The sequence below is a fragment of the Epinephelus fuscoguttatus genome, linkage group LG7 (assembly GCF_011397635.1).
Source record: "Epinephelus fuscoguttatus linkage group LG7, E.fuscoguttatus.final_Chr_v1".
Classification (NCBI taxonomy): Eukaryota; Metazoa; Chordata; class Actinopteri; order Perciformes; family Serranidae; genus Epinephelus; species Epinephelus fuscoguttatus.
This window is the reverse complement of record NC_064758.1, coordinates 25,190,096-25,204,951: the sequence shown is the minus strand read 5'-3', so window position 1 is coordinate 25,204,951 and position 14,856 is coordinate 25,190,096. Positions and strand designations below refer to the sequence as shown.

At 43.7% G+C, this 14,856-nt stretch overlaps 1 protein-coding gene across 1 annotated transcript in view; it reads left to right on the top strand.

Annotated features, from left to right (window-relative positions):
* The window catches only part of LOC125892374 (neuron navigator 1-like), a 148,603-nt gene that overhangs the window by 111,164 nt on the left and 22,583 nt on the right, over positions 1-14,856 (top strand). The window contains exons 8-9 of the mRNA XM_049582353.1: positions 2,787-2,925; positions 9,345-9,648. Of these exons, the coding sequence (XP_049438310.1) occupies positions 2,787-2,925; positions 9,345-9,648 (443 nt within the window). The remainder of the gene's footprint in view (positions 1-2,786; positions 2,926-9,344; positions 9,649-14,856) is intronic.

Genomic DNA, 14,856 nt, shown 5'->3' with positions numbered 1-14,856 from the left:
TATTGTCAAAGAAAAACAAAAATGCCAATTTCTCCATAGATTGGCTGCTGCAGTCGGCGTTACCAGTGTTCCATGTTGTGTTCAGGCATACACTGATTAGCTTACTTGCCCACCACCCCATACCGTCTTTTGCTTTCTGTAAAAATAGAAATAAAACCGGTTTAATTCATCGTTGTATCATAACCACATTCATCAAATAAGACTCTAGTTTGTAGGCTAGAAATCACGAGTTTCATCCCAATACTATATTATACGGATTCTTCGGACAACGATACGATATTTGCTGACATCACAAAGTCTACTACGAAACGATTTCGATTCGATGATATTGGATCGTCGATCACTGAATCGATATATTGATCCAAATCGATGGATCGTTACCCCACTAGTTACTGATACTTAGCCAGATGACCAATGGTACAATCATAAACTCAAAGTGTCTGCTTCGTATGGCAGCAGAGTCGCAGCACAGAGTTCCGACTGCAGTCACATGGTCTACACTTACACTTCAAGTGCAGATGGTGAGACCGCAGTCAGCTCTGGCAGTAGCAGAAATGCACGAGGCAACATTTAAGGACCTGCACTATGGAGATGACTACAACCTGGATGTTGAGGAAGCCAAGAGGATGATGGAGGAAGAAGCAGTCCTCCTTGGTTGTAAAGAAGAGGGAGATAAAGAAAAGGAGGGAGCTGCTGCCAACCCCGAGCCACAGCCCAAAAGAACAAGAAAACGTTGGCAAGAAAAGCAGGTTCGGCCACAGCCATGCTTACTGTTCCTGTTTTGTTTGAAGGAAAGGGAAGATCTAAAGAGCTAACACTAAAAATCAAAGTATGCGCTCTACAGATACTGAGCGTCATGGACAAATATGTTTTCGTGTAAAATCATTGGTGCAATCTGTAAAACCAGTGTCGTCACAAGTTAATGAACAGGTGGGGAAACTGCCTCACCGTAGCGTCCCTTCTTCTCCACTGACAAACGGTTATGCACTGCAGCCACTAGATACAAAATAAAGAGCACAATCTCCACAAGATTGAAATGAAAGAAAAGTAAAACAGTAAGAAAAACAGACACAAATAAAGTGTGATAAAATGGTAAAAGGAAAGCACAGGAGGAAAATAATATAAAATGAAATAATAAAATGCACATAAACAGAAACTTAATGAAAATCCACATTACACACGAATGTTTAAAATGTCTTAAAAGCCACAAATGTATCAGATGCCGTCAGCAACGTGATCTCGCCTGGTTGGGGTTCAGATTCTAGCAGCAAGCTCGTACCTGGGTTCCTGGGTAGATTGCACAGGAGACCATGACTTCAGTCTAATCTAGGAACAGGTCCTTGAATGCACCGAGTGTCATTTTGCTTGAAGTATGATGTCGAATGATACTATTGTGTTAGGTATACAGAGATACCTGTTTATGTTACGATTATCAAAGCGGTTTCTCTTGCGGGGGGTAAAAGGAAAACTGTGAAGCAGATGTGTGCCAAGAGGACCGACTTCACAGTTCTGGCACTGACTCCCCTCCCGCATACACTCGTGGGCGCATGCATCAGTGTATATGTTCTTCAGTGCTATTTTTACGTGCATGTGTGGGTTGAGATGATGTCGAGAGCGCTCCAAATTTCAGTTTGCCAAGTGTTTGCAACCCATGCAGTGTGAAAGTTAAGTATATAGAGCAGGCAGTGTTCTAAATGAGGTCCATGAATATTTAATCAAAAGACAAACGGGGAGACATGGAGCCAAGTGAGCCAGCCGCTGATGTAACTGAGCTGCTGGAGCTTTGATAGTTCGTGCAGTGTAAAACTTCATTTTACACTGCATTTGTCAGATATTCTTGGATATGAGAGCATGTGGTGGTATGTGATACCTGATCGATCTTTGCAGGGAAGCAGAATTAACGTCTGTACGGCCTTGGAGCTGGAGAAGATTTGATGTCTTGATCGATGATACTTTCTGAAAGGTGGATGCTTGATGGCATTGGAGCTTTAACTCAGATTTACTAGTTAGGAGACTCTGACCACTTGGCCAAATTTGTTCACCCCTGAAATTAGGAGAACATTTCTACCGCCTGTCTGAATTTAACCTCATCACTGCAGTACACAAACAGTCTCACATTCAACACAGACAAGCTTTTGTAAGGCTGACGAAATTATGTTTGATCACAGATGATAAAAATTTTGTTTTGCCCGATGCAGTGTTGTATGGTGTCAGCTCGTAGCATGAACATCAATGAGTGTCGTGATCGGCAGGGATGGAGCATCTGCCGCAGGAAGTGAACACACAGTCTGCGGTCATTTTGAATTGACCAGTGGACTTTACCACAAGCCAGTTGGCTGTAGAAACAGGTGATGTGCTTTCTGTTTTAAAACCAGCTGCCGGCGATTTGACCAGCTGAGTTGCAGGTGACACCATCAGCCGGCTTGAGTCGAGCTCAGACCGGCCAGTTCACACGCTACAACTTTTCTCTTCAACGTTCTAAAATGGTTTCGTCTTGTTGCTTTCTCTTTGGTCTGAACTGGGCTTTAGTCATAAGATCAAGGTCCCACAGGTTAATATATTCAGGATCATGCTTGTGTTTGGCCATGTCGTTGCCTGCCTGTCATCCAAACATCCACACACCCACACACACTCAGATCAGATCTAATCTGAACGCCTGACCTCTTATCATATCATCACATACATCATCATAACTGCTTAATGTTTTTTTCCTCACGTTATTTCCTATATTATAAAGGAAAAAAAAAGATAATCTGACACATCTTCTTTGTCTCTGTTTCTTCTAGTTGGGACGAGAGCAGTTCCATCAGCAGCGGTTTGAGCGATGGCTCAGACAACCTCAGCTCTGAAGAGTTCAACACCAGTCCCACACTCAACTCTCTGCCCACCACTCCCATCGGCTCCCGCAGAAACTCGGCCATAGTGGTAAGTCACACACACGAACATACACAGCCTTCTGACACAGACGGATTAGCAGTGTGTTGGTTACTGTAGTATTGATTAAGCTGTTAATCCAGCGAGGTATTGATGAGGTGCTGAATGGTGTGTTAGATCCTCTGTCAGAGAACAGAGGACATACATGAATACACACGACAGACAGCATCAGAGACAAAGCCTGATTAAGTATTCTACACACACCCATAATATTTATCACATCTGCAGCGATCAGTGTTCGCCGCAACACACACAAACACACTTAGACACACACTGCATGCTGTATAGCTGCACTGTTCCACAAGGCTCCCTTTTGGGCTTTTGTGGAGGTGTTTTTTAGAGAGGAATGTCTAAAAACTAGTGTGGCCGTATTGATCTTTATTGTGATTGCACACCTGATCCAGAGCCTATAGTTTTGGCCCAGTTCAGTAGTATAATTAGCTGGGCTGAAACAACTGTCCTGATTTATTATCCTTGTGGTAACAATACATTGAAGCGTACTCGTGTATGCGTGAGATATGGTGTTAAAAAACTGATGTGGGGATGGGAGGATTTGGGACTCATGACCTCAGTGCTTCTAAAATCCCGTCTGCAGCTCTGCTTTAGGTTCCTTAAGTTCCATCTGTAGCTGTATGGGTTCCAGACAGTGTGTGTGTGTGTGTGTGTGTGTGTGTGTGTGTGTGTAGTGTGTTTTCCTCGAGCGTCTGATGTAGGTCACACCTCCGCAATTTGGTTTATGTGACGGATGTAGTGGGATCTTAGAGAGAGAGACAGCAAGCGAGAGGGAATCAGTGTAACCATGGCAACCGAAAGTGCAGGGATGCTGAGACTGTGAGCGCGGGTCTTTGTCTTCTACTGTATATTGAAGGACAGGTCTAGAACGGCCATCTGCGCACACACACACACACACACACACACTCAAAGACACGCATTCACACATGCACAGACACACACACACACACACACACACACACACACACACACACACACAGGGCCATCTGCAGTCCTGCATCCGGGCCAGCGAGCCGCAAGAACCGGGGCACCTCCCTCCACGCCTAGTTGCAGGAGTCATAGCAACCATTACCCCCCTATGGCATCATTACCATGGCAACCAACCATTCACCTCACCATGCACCCCACATTGTCTCGTACACATGGCGCCCTGTTCCCTCGACATTCTCAGCTGATTATCAGTTTCCTCTTTGTCTTTGTGTCCCGAAGCCATTTTTTTGTCTCCGTTTTATCACTCCACCTTTTCCCTTTTTGCTCCTGTTGATTTTAATCCCCTCAAAGGCAGCTCGGGCTTTACAACCGCTCCTCATTTCTCCCACGTATTGCATAATGTGCTCAACAAGGATGTGAGGGTGGAGGAGAGACAGGGGCACAAAGAAGACATGGCAGAGAGAGAATCAAAGCTAGAAAGTGGTGCGTGTAGGTGGTACAAAGACCCAGATTTCCTCATTTCCACATGGAGGTGGACCAGATAATCAAGTTATTACACCTTGTTTTCCCAATACCTTTTTTACAAGGTGGGTGTGTGTGTGCTTATCAGCGTGTATGTTTGTGTTGTTATCATGTTTTGCCACTGCCTACATGGACAGATGTGTATCTCATCCCTGCTGTTTCAATAATCAGGGAATGTTTGTGAGGAAATGACAATGTTCTATCAACAAGGTCTGGTCAGACAGGACACTCGCGCACACACACACACACACACACACACACACACACACGCTTACTCACTCACTCACTCGTACCTCCTCCTCATGTGATGTGAACCTGCCCATGGGGTCTATTGGTTTTAATAAAAAAGGAATTCAGCATATGAGTCCTCATGAGAACTGCTGAGTACAATGTCCTGAACTCACATACACTCACACACACACACACACACACACACACACACACACACACACAAACACACACTGTCTGACACATTGTGTAACTGTCAGTCTCCTACAGGGGGGAGAGTAATCTGCCTCTGTGAAAACTAAGCATGTTGTGCATTGCGTGTATTTCTGGAAGCATCTAAATCTAATTAAAGCTGACTTGTAGACTGAGTAGCTCTAGGAACTGTTTTGCGTTCCCTCAAATCTTTTGTCTTTAGTACACTTCCACATGTTTTTACCACAACACACTCAGAGGACTTTTGCTCTGTGTCAGTTCACATGCATATGTACTTACACTTGCTATTTTAAGTGCATTAAACTAATACTTCACCCACAAATGACCATATTTGAAATGAATTTGTCAGTTACCTTGAATTTGCAAAGAACACTTTGTTTTCCTCACATGCCTTTATCGAAAATGGCAAGCATATTGGTTTATAGATTGACTGGGATCCACATTTAGCAACACCAAAAAATTACATCAAAACATCCATTTACAAACTCTCACACAACTCGTGCAATTTAATCCAAGCCTCATTTAATCAGTTGTATGCTCAGTTCCCCCAAATCCAAAGAATGGAGCCTGGCTTTGGAAAGGGAATAGATAGTTTTACATAGTAAGTAAAGCATTCTATAATTTGTTTACGCTGACAAGTATGGCAAAATGCAGTGCACTGTAATTCCCTGATCACAGAGAAAGCATTTTAGCAGCTGGAGGGGTCTTTTTGTGATCGCTTTAAATGAGAATGAAGCTTTTTGCTTGCAATGTGCCTCGCGTTTCTGGGCTTCAGGTGCCTGGCGTTTTTGCCAGTGTGCTCTGAACTCTTTGAGTTGAAAAAACTTCAACTCAAAGTGGAAAAACACCCCATGTCATCTCTTTGTCATCTGGTGGTAGCTGTTGCTGGATACCCAGAGCTATACGGCCCAACGATACACAGCAAGTTGTCAAACTGCCCCCATGTCACCCTAAAATATGCCTGGAAATAGCCATCATCGAGGAGAAGCTCCTGGACCAACTGGTGGTACTCCCCATGATCCACCCTCTTTTTCAGGGTCTCATGTACCCACACAGATCTCCGTTTCCCTGTGCCCAACAAACTATTTACTGACAGCCTCTCACCCTCAACCAGAGCTACAGCAAGTACATTTTAGGAGCTAGATACTAATTACTTAAATAACTAAAATAAATGAATAAACGGTAGATTTATTACACAGGAGGTGTGTCCGTGGTTGCCTGGCAACAGTAAAAAAGTGGCATTTAATTTTAAAAAAACCTGTGGCGCACCCCGCGTTTTGCAACCTGCAAAAAACATGTCCTCTGTGATCGGGGCTTAATGGTGTACTTATAACGGTATAAAAGTTCCATGTGGAACACTGGACACTTCTGATCCTCAATGGTCACCATCTTGGCTACTTAGCAGAAGGGGAGAGATCACCAAACTTGAAAATGGCAGCTGAGGAAGCTGCAGCGGTTGCTCTGGTGAACAAGCAATCAAGCCGGCAGATATTTTGGTGGTCGACAATCACAGTTAAAAGTTGGCGATAAAGGTCCGCCTGGTTGCAATTTGCCTTTAAAATGAAGAAGAAGCAGTCAATTTTCGATAAGCGCACAACAACCAGTGGAGACAACCCTGTCACACAAGTAGTGTACGAGGAAGTGCACTAACGGAAGTATCCTGATTGAGTCACAGCACATGACTCACGAATGACCTCATATTTCCTTAGTTTAACATTTGACATTCTTTCTTATTGGATTATGTTTAGGCCGTGTTGTCTGATTCCTCTGTGTAGGTCAGTGTGTGTGTGTGTGTGTGTGTGTGTGTTTTCTCCCTCTGTTGTTTCTTTTGAAGTGTTCAAATAGAGCATACAATAGGATTTAGACAACATATGAGATGAGACGAGACATCAGAGAGTGTTTTTGAGCTGACTGGGTTAGACATGTTTTTCTGCTCAGAAGGCATCAATATGAGACAGAGTCTGAGGATCCGGCTGAGTCCGCACACCTCATCAAATGACATTTTTTTCAATTTGTGGCCACTCAAGAACATTAAATACAGATTTAAGGGATACACAATGTTTTTGCAGGAATGATCCAGTGGGTTGTTCCATTGGCTCATTCCTCCCAGTGTCCCAAACTAACTTTGTACAGTGGATTATGTTAAAGGATGTTAGGAAATGACTCAGAATCATCAAAGAGAAGCCAGTTTTTTTAGTAGCAAAATGTTGTAGTATTTGATTCGGAAGGTAACATGAATGGGTACAGTTCTTAAAATTGGATTTGATTTGACTATAATCTTTTTATTGGCACGCAGATATACATTGCTTACCTGTATTACACTGCATGTGCTTGAGTTTTAACGTCCACCAGAACTGCAAGAAGTGTCTGAAGCTCTTAACTTTACCATTTTCCTAATGGTCAAAAAAGTGGCCAACATCTCCAAATGTAGGTTGATAAAACAGACCCAACACAAGCTCCTATTTCCTTTTTTTAATTTCAGCCAAATCACATGGTTCTCATCAGTGCGAAGAGTTTGTTCATTTGCCACAGAGATACATCTGTTGACACACAAGCCTAATAGCTGTTGGGATTTCATTCATAGCACTTCTATAAGTCATTATTCCTCTTACCTGTAGTGCTGTTGATCAGGCTAGATTGTTTTGGTGTGGGTTGACGAGTGTTGTTAATATCAGCCGTAAAGATGTCTGCCTTCTCTCTAATAAAGAAGAACTAGATGGCATTCAACTTGTGGTGCTCAAAGTGCTAAAAAAAAAATACACTTGAAAGAACTCAATAGCAACGTCTCTTTCCAGAAAGCAGGATCTGGCTATTCAAGATAATCCACAGACCTTGTTGTGAGCCGTTTAGTGGAAGGAAGCAGAAGGAAGCGTGCATCTACTGCTAGCTCACCTAGCCTCACTGAGCTAGCTAAAGTTAATAGCCCCTTTTACACTGCCAGATTTTCCAGAAATGTTGGGCCATTTTGCCAGAAAACTGTGAGCATTTAGACACACAGAGCCGGATTGGCGAGTTAATCCGAGGTGCCCAATTTTCCGCCTCGTAGGGTAGTCATATTGGCGGAACCCTTTTTAGTTTAAGCAGACCAAGGCGGCGATCCGCAACAGGAGGGGCTGTTGAAGACTTGTGGGAGGAGCTGTTGATGACGCTGCACGTGCGACCCACTGGCGGTGGATAAACAGGAAACAGCTGATAGCAGGAATTAGCGAGCAGCTGGTAGCAAGACGGAAACGCAAACCTGACAGACACTGTAAAGATGAGCAACTGAGGAGACAAGGAATTGTGCGCCCTCCTTGTCCTCGCAAACAAAGAGGCCATTAACCATCAAATGACAGGGACGGTGAAGAACGGGCTGACTTACAAGAGAAAGCATAGAGCTCCCAAAGGAGCTCCCCAAGGACTGACCAGCCGCGGTTTCCCTCCCACGTCACTGTTTACGTCACACACTGAGCAACATGTTTTGTTACTTGCTCACGCCCCCCATTTTCCCAAAAAAGGCGCATTCTGTATCAACAAAAGTAGGTAGGCGGCATTTTGCCACACTCCCCGATTTTGTTTTTATACTGCCAATGCTGAAAAAAGACTGATTGGGCTTTCCTGCAAATTTGCACAATTCCTATCTAAAAAGGGCTAATGTTTACATCTCGTGCTGTCACAAACACAAGACTCTTGTCCATGGGTAGATGCACTTTTCCTTCTATGTGGTGATATGTTTGGTGGGTGTAATTTGGTAGAAAGAATATAGTTCCTACATGAAACTGCTCACAACAAGGTCTGTGGATTATCTTGAGCAACCTGGTCATGATTTCTGGAAAGAGACGTTGCTGTTGAGTTCTTTCAAGTGTATTTTTGGTGCTTTAAGCACCACAAGCCGAGTGCCAAGCAGTTCCATTATATTCGAAAGACGGCAGATGTTTTTACCGCCGCAATCTCCAGTGCTCAGCAACTCACACCAAAACAATCTAGACTGATAAATAGCACTACAGGTAAGAGAGGAAAAATGCATTTTTGATTTGGGGCTGAACCGCCCCTTTAAGTCTTAGTAAAACTACTTTAAAAATTGCAAAGTAGAAAAAACCTCAGTAGAAGAGGTGCTTGATGCTGAAATCCATATAAAACTTAGCTTTCTCAGTGTTGAACAAAATGTCAGTGAGAAAGCTAAATCTTAAAAGAGAGCTCCGATTCCAATGCGTGGAGTCTTTGCATTTCACTAACCTCACAATAAAAGCCATATTCAAATTTTATGTGAGTTCAGAAAAGCTTTGTTTCTCTCTCATTCTTTCGAGGCACTTTGTTGCCATGATGCTTAGTTTTGTTTTTTAACTCTACTGGTTAGGTGGTCAAAACCACCAAAGATAATTCCATGCCTATACAGCAAACAACATGCCAGAGACATATGGATAATTAATGTCTCCATGTTCTATAAGTCAGATCACACATACTTACTTCCTTAACGTTTTCTCGACACAGTTCGTCTAAGCATGTGGCATTCTTTTTCCTTCTAGATGCGGACAGATGCAGAGAAGAGATCTCTGGTGGAGAGCGGTCTGTCCTGGGACTCTGATGATACCAAACCCAGCCGCAAGAGCCAGGGCGGTGGCGTCTACGATACAGGAAGTCTCAAGTCCGAATCGGCCAATAAATGGAAAAAGACGCGGACACAGGGGGAGGGGCTGGAAGGAGGGAAGGGCGAACTGAAGAAACCTCAGACCTTGGGTCAAGGAAATGTGTTGAAGAAAGGACGAAACCCACCTGTGGGAGTCACCTCTCCAATCACACACACCTCTCAGAGTGGGCTGAAAGTGGCAGGTGAGAGGAGAAACACACACACACACACACACACATGCATGCACACAGTGAGGTGTAATAAATATAGCTACACTTGAAATGGTTTCATAACCTGAGCAGACTGACACATTGGCTGCCTTTTAATATTCCCTTCTCTCTGGCAGTCTCACACCCACGCACACAGTCACAGACACACACTCTGTCTTTGTCCCACACATTCATCCACAGCTGCAGCAGCCCACCCTCTGGGCCTTTAGAAAGTGGTGCCATGTATCAAACGCCCATCACCACCCACTCCCTTCCTGCCAGCCAACCACACACACACACACACACACACACACACAGGCGCAGACACACACTGACCAACAGTGTTTTTTTTCTTCCTATTGGTCCAGCCTTTCCTATGCAAGCTTTATTTTTGTGCCGGACAGAGAGAATTTATAGCACTTAAATAAAGGCCTTGTACTCAAAACAACTGGACCAGAGACTGTGTGTGTGTGTGTGTGTGTGTGTGTGTGTGTGTGTGTGTGTGTGTGTGTGTGTGTGTGCGTGCGCGTGCAGATACGTCTGAGATTGTGCCAGCCTTACAGAGTGTCACCCATCACACTTAACACGCACACACACTCTTACCAACACACAAAGAGCACAATAGTGCGGATTGTGCAGCTGCCTTTTAAGCACACCATCTGTGTGCTGTTTATGTAAGCACACACACACACACACACACACACACACACACACACATACACACACACACACACACTTAGAATATAGACATCCAAAACAACAGGATATTAGTTCTGTGCCAGTCTAGATTTGCAGTGTCTGTATAAACAGTCCTCTTTCTGTGGGACTGTCCTGTGTTTGCGTTGCCAGCTGTTGAAGTGACAGATATGCCAAACATATCTGTGTGTTGAACCAGCCTGTGATCCGTGTGCCAGGCTGTTATTGTTATTGATGTGAACAATACAAATCTGCTGTCAGGGCTATTCAATCTACCACTGACTTTCAGGCGGTAATTCATCAGATGATGGAGTCAAGTGAAAGCAGACTTGTTGCAGCTCATCAGTGTGGAGGAGCTCATCAATGTAACCGAATAAGCGTCAGACATTCTTAGATAGTTAGAGAGGTCTCTGCTGCTCAGGCTGAAGATCAGTGTGTTGCTGAGGTTTGGCAGGATTGTGTGTGAATGTTTGTAAGTCTGTGTTTGTCTGCATGTTTGCGGTATTGTTGGAGACACAGAGAGTGTGAGATCTTTGAAGAAACAACATTTCCAAGAATAGACAAAGCGCTTGTGTACAACACGTTTGTGTAGTATTTACTAAAGATTATTTTCATTGTCATTTTGTCATTTTACAACTATTTTATCTGAACTTAACTGATTGTAATAATTACATTGTCCTGCAGCTGGGAGGTGTGTTCATGAGTTTCAGGCAGAAAGAAATTGTTTGTAACATAGGTCAACATGTCACAAGCGTCAGAACTCTGTTTATTGATTGGCTGTGGGTATTCTTTTGCCACCACAGAATTCAATGTCTGCAGCTCACTGAGCTCAGAGCGACCGCTGCAGCTTTCCATTAGCCATTATCCATTAGAGTGTCAGACTGAAGCTCTCAGAACCTTCAGTCTGACATGGCTTCCATTGAAAGCGATTTACAAGGGGGAGGGAATTTGATTTTTTCCCTAACCAATCAGTAGAGATCAACGACTCACTCAGAATCTGACGTCATTAGTATCCATGCCTCGGGGGTGCCGAAAACAAGCGAGCATTGCCCATTTAAAATGTCTCCGTCGTTGTGCACGCCCAGCTGCATCGCCGTTAAATCCAGTTTAGCAGCTTCCTTAATTTGGTCCTCCATTAACGCAAGTAGTGGCAAAATACCTCGATAGCATCGTCAATGTGGTCTGTAGGATCTGTAGCGGTCGCCATTGTTGCTATCCTCACCAGTTACCCACCGGCGTACAGCTTGACATCAGCGTGGCGCTGATTGGCTAATCGCTAGACCCCCGGCATTCATTGGTCCGTCCAGCGTTTGGACGAGATAAATTGCAAATTCATTGAAGTATGCCAGACCAGAGATGCAAGCCTACTCAGTTGAGTGGGCGGGGTCTATGGTCTGGAACCAGGCTAGCTTTCCATAGACATTGCGTGGTATCTTGCAGCAGGCTGCGCTTCACCACTGCTTGGTGTGTTTTCAGCGTTATGTTATAAAATGTAAGAAATAGCAAAAAACCATTCATTACAAGTTTCAGGAGCACAAGGTAACTACGTCAAACTGGTTGTTTTTCTGACCAGCAGCCAAAAGCCAAAAATATGCAATTTACAGTGATATAAAAGAAATAAAAACAGCAAAACATCACATTTTAAAATGCTGAAACCAACAAACATTTGGCATTTTTCCTTGATAAATAACCTATACAATTACTCATTTGTAAAAAAAAAAATTGTTGATGATTAATTTTCTGATCGAATGTTTCAGCACCAATTTTATTGTTTTGTACTAACAGAAAATGATTCAATAAACAGTAAATGCTACACAGTTTTTACTCCAAACACTTTGCCTCAAATTCCTTAACTCACTGACTTAAAATTAACTTATGTGATTAGGTATTTATATGTTATGTACTTTATTTACTTAAAGGTGGACATTAGAGTCCTGCACAGGTCAAGATTTGCAAACCACACCCACAAAGCTCAGCACCAGAACTGAACTGTTACCTGTAATTATCTCCAAGTAAAATCTGGACCCAACCCGGCCGTTAATCTAAGTCCTGTGACCCAACCTGTGATTTAACACACCATTTTACCTTGAAGCCATTTTGCATAATGTACTGATTCATCCAGATATGCAAAGCACTCGCTCAGTTAAATCCTACTTGGTGAGGTGATGCAAAGATAACTGATTTTGCGGTTATCACATGTCCATATCTGTATCCGTAGGAACTGTCTCTTTGCAATCAGTCAGCTGCATCTTCAGCTCCTGAATGATGTTTTGTCAAACGTCCTTGGCTGCGTGATGGAGTTGTATCAGGCAGAAGCTGCTAAGCGTCAACGCGGTCAGCTCGGGCACCTGATTATTTTTGTTCTCACCTGCTGCCAGTTCATTTCTACACATGCCCATAACTGTAAATTTAAATAAATACATTTTTTACCTGTTGCACAACTTTTTCACAAGCTATTTGACCTGAAGCAGTGGTGTAGTGGAGGGTATACGCAGGTAGACACGTTATACACACCTCTTTTTCTGGCTGTTTACAGTATACTCACCTATCAGCCAAAAAGCCATTGGAAAGTATAGGAGAGTACACCCACCTCATCGCCTACCTCTACACCACTGGACATAAGTTATGTTTACATTCACTTTTACTTGGTGTTTATTTTGTTGTTGTTTTTTTTTCAGATGATGGCGGAGCTTTGGAACCAAAGTTCACATTTTGTTATAATTTTTTCCAGCTGTGAGCACCGCCTCTATTTCCCCTGTGCATTATGGGACAATAGTGTCCACTAACAGTACAGACAAACATCAACTGGGTTTTGTGACTCTCTTCGTGTGAATGTGCTGCATACCTGTTTGAATCAGCATGTAGTTTGGGCGTGGGACACAGTGCAGGTATTCATCATTCTGTCAGTGCTGATGTATCATGTATATCTCTCTGCACAGTCACATGCACTCACACAGACACACACCTGCAGATACACTTTTCTGCAACAGATGTTTACATACCTCTCACGTACACACAAATAAACACCGATACTTTATCCTAACAACCACAAATGAAAGCACACACTTGTTGATGGGAGAACATGGAGCGGAGGAGCGAGGCGGCTCATCTCCCTGGGAAACCACCGGGAATGATAGACAAGAGTATGAGTGTGTTTGTGTGTACATCATTCCATACTGCTCTCCCTTCTATTACAGTGGCCTTAAATAGAAGAAGACTTAGGGCAGCAGAATATAAATGAACATCCAGAGACAGCAGTGCTAGAAATGTTATGCAAAGGATTTCTCTGTCTGCTTGTGTCTTCAGATCTCCTCAGACACGCAGAGGCCTCTTGCACCGAGACGTGGTGATTCACTGTGTCTACACGCTGCCGTGTCGAGCCGTGAGCACCACTGTCTCCATAGCCAGTCGGTGTCAGTAAATCAGGCTTCATTTATGTCAGAATTAATACAAGGGTCTGGATTCTGTCACTGTGTGTGTGTGTGTGTGTGTGTGTGTGTGTGTGTGTGTGTGTGTGTGTGTGTGTGTGTTTGCGTCTCACTGCCCTGTTGGCAGTGTGTGTTCCTGCAGCCTAATGCTCCTGGAACGTGCCGTGTTGCGGTTATACGATGGATTGAGTTTATGACTTGACATGTAAACCCAATTTTCACATTTACAAAAGTGCTCCGAGCGTAATGTGTTGTCAGTGTCACATTCCTATAAGACCCAATCACTGAGAGCTGTGAGTGTGTGTGTGGTATATATATATATATGTCTGGCCCTATGTGTGCGTGTGTGTATTTTGTGGGCTTTTTCAATACCCTTAAGTGACTCCAGATGTCCCAAGGCAGCACGCCGGTGGGTCCCATTCAACAGCAGTTCTTTGACTCTGTTAATGCCGTGTATATAAACCTCCCATAACAACTTCCATTAGATACAAATTAAGAGCATGGGTAGTGTGGGCTCGCACTTGTGTGGGCGGTGCACATGTGTCTAATAGTTTTTTCCTCATAATAACTTCCAAACAAGTCCTATTAATTTGCCAACTGGGAAATATACAGATGGGAGCAAAATCACATAATTTTCCTTCAACCTCCGTTCCACCAGGCTATCTCTGGCTCCGCCCTCTCTCCCAGAGGAGGCTTCAGGAGTGGGGAAACTGGGTGTTTCTTGCACTTTTGTGCCCGCAGACACGCTTCGTGAACGTGAACACCAGTTTTCCACAGCCATGCTGCACATGTTAATCTCAGCGCTCTGCAGCTGTGACACACAGACGTGCACTTAGTGGAAAGCCAGAGAAAACTGTTTTAGTTCATCAGGATGGAAAAGAGGAGTAACCACATGATAACAGTGTGTGTGTGAGGGTGAAGCTGACTGAGAGTCTGGTCTACACACTGTTTGTCTGCTCAGACAGGGATTGGGTTTTATCAGCAGACAGTCAGACCTGGTAGGTGGTCAGATAAGATATCATGTCCTAATAAGGCTTGGTTAGTCTCACTCACCACCACACACTGTTCAAGCTACTCA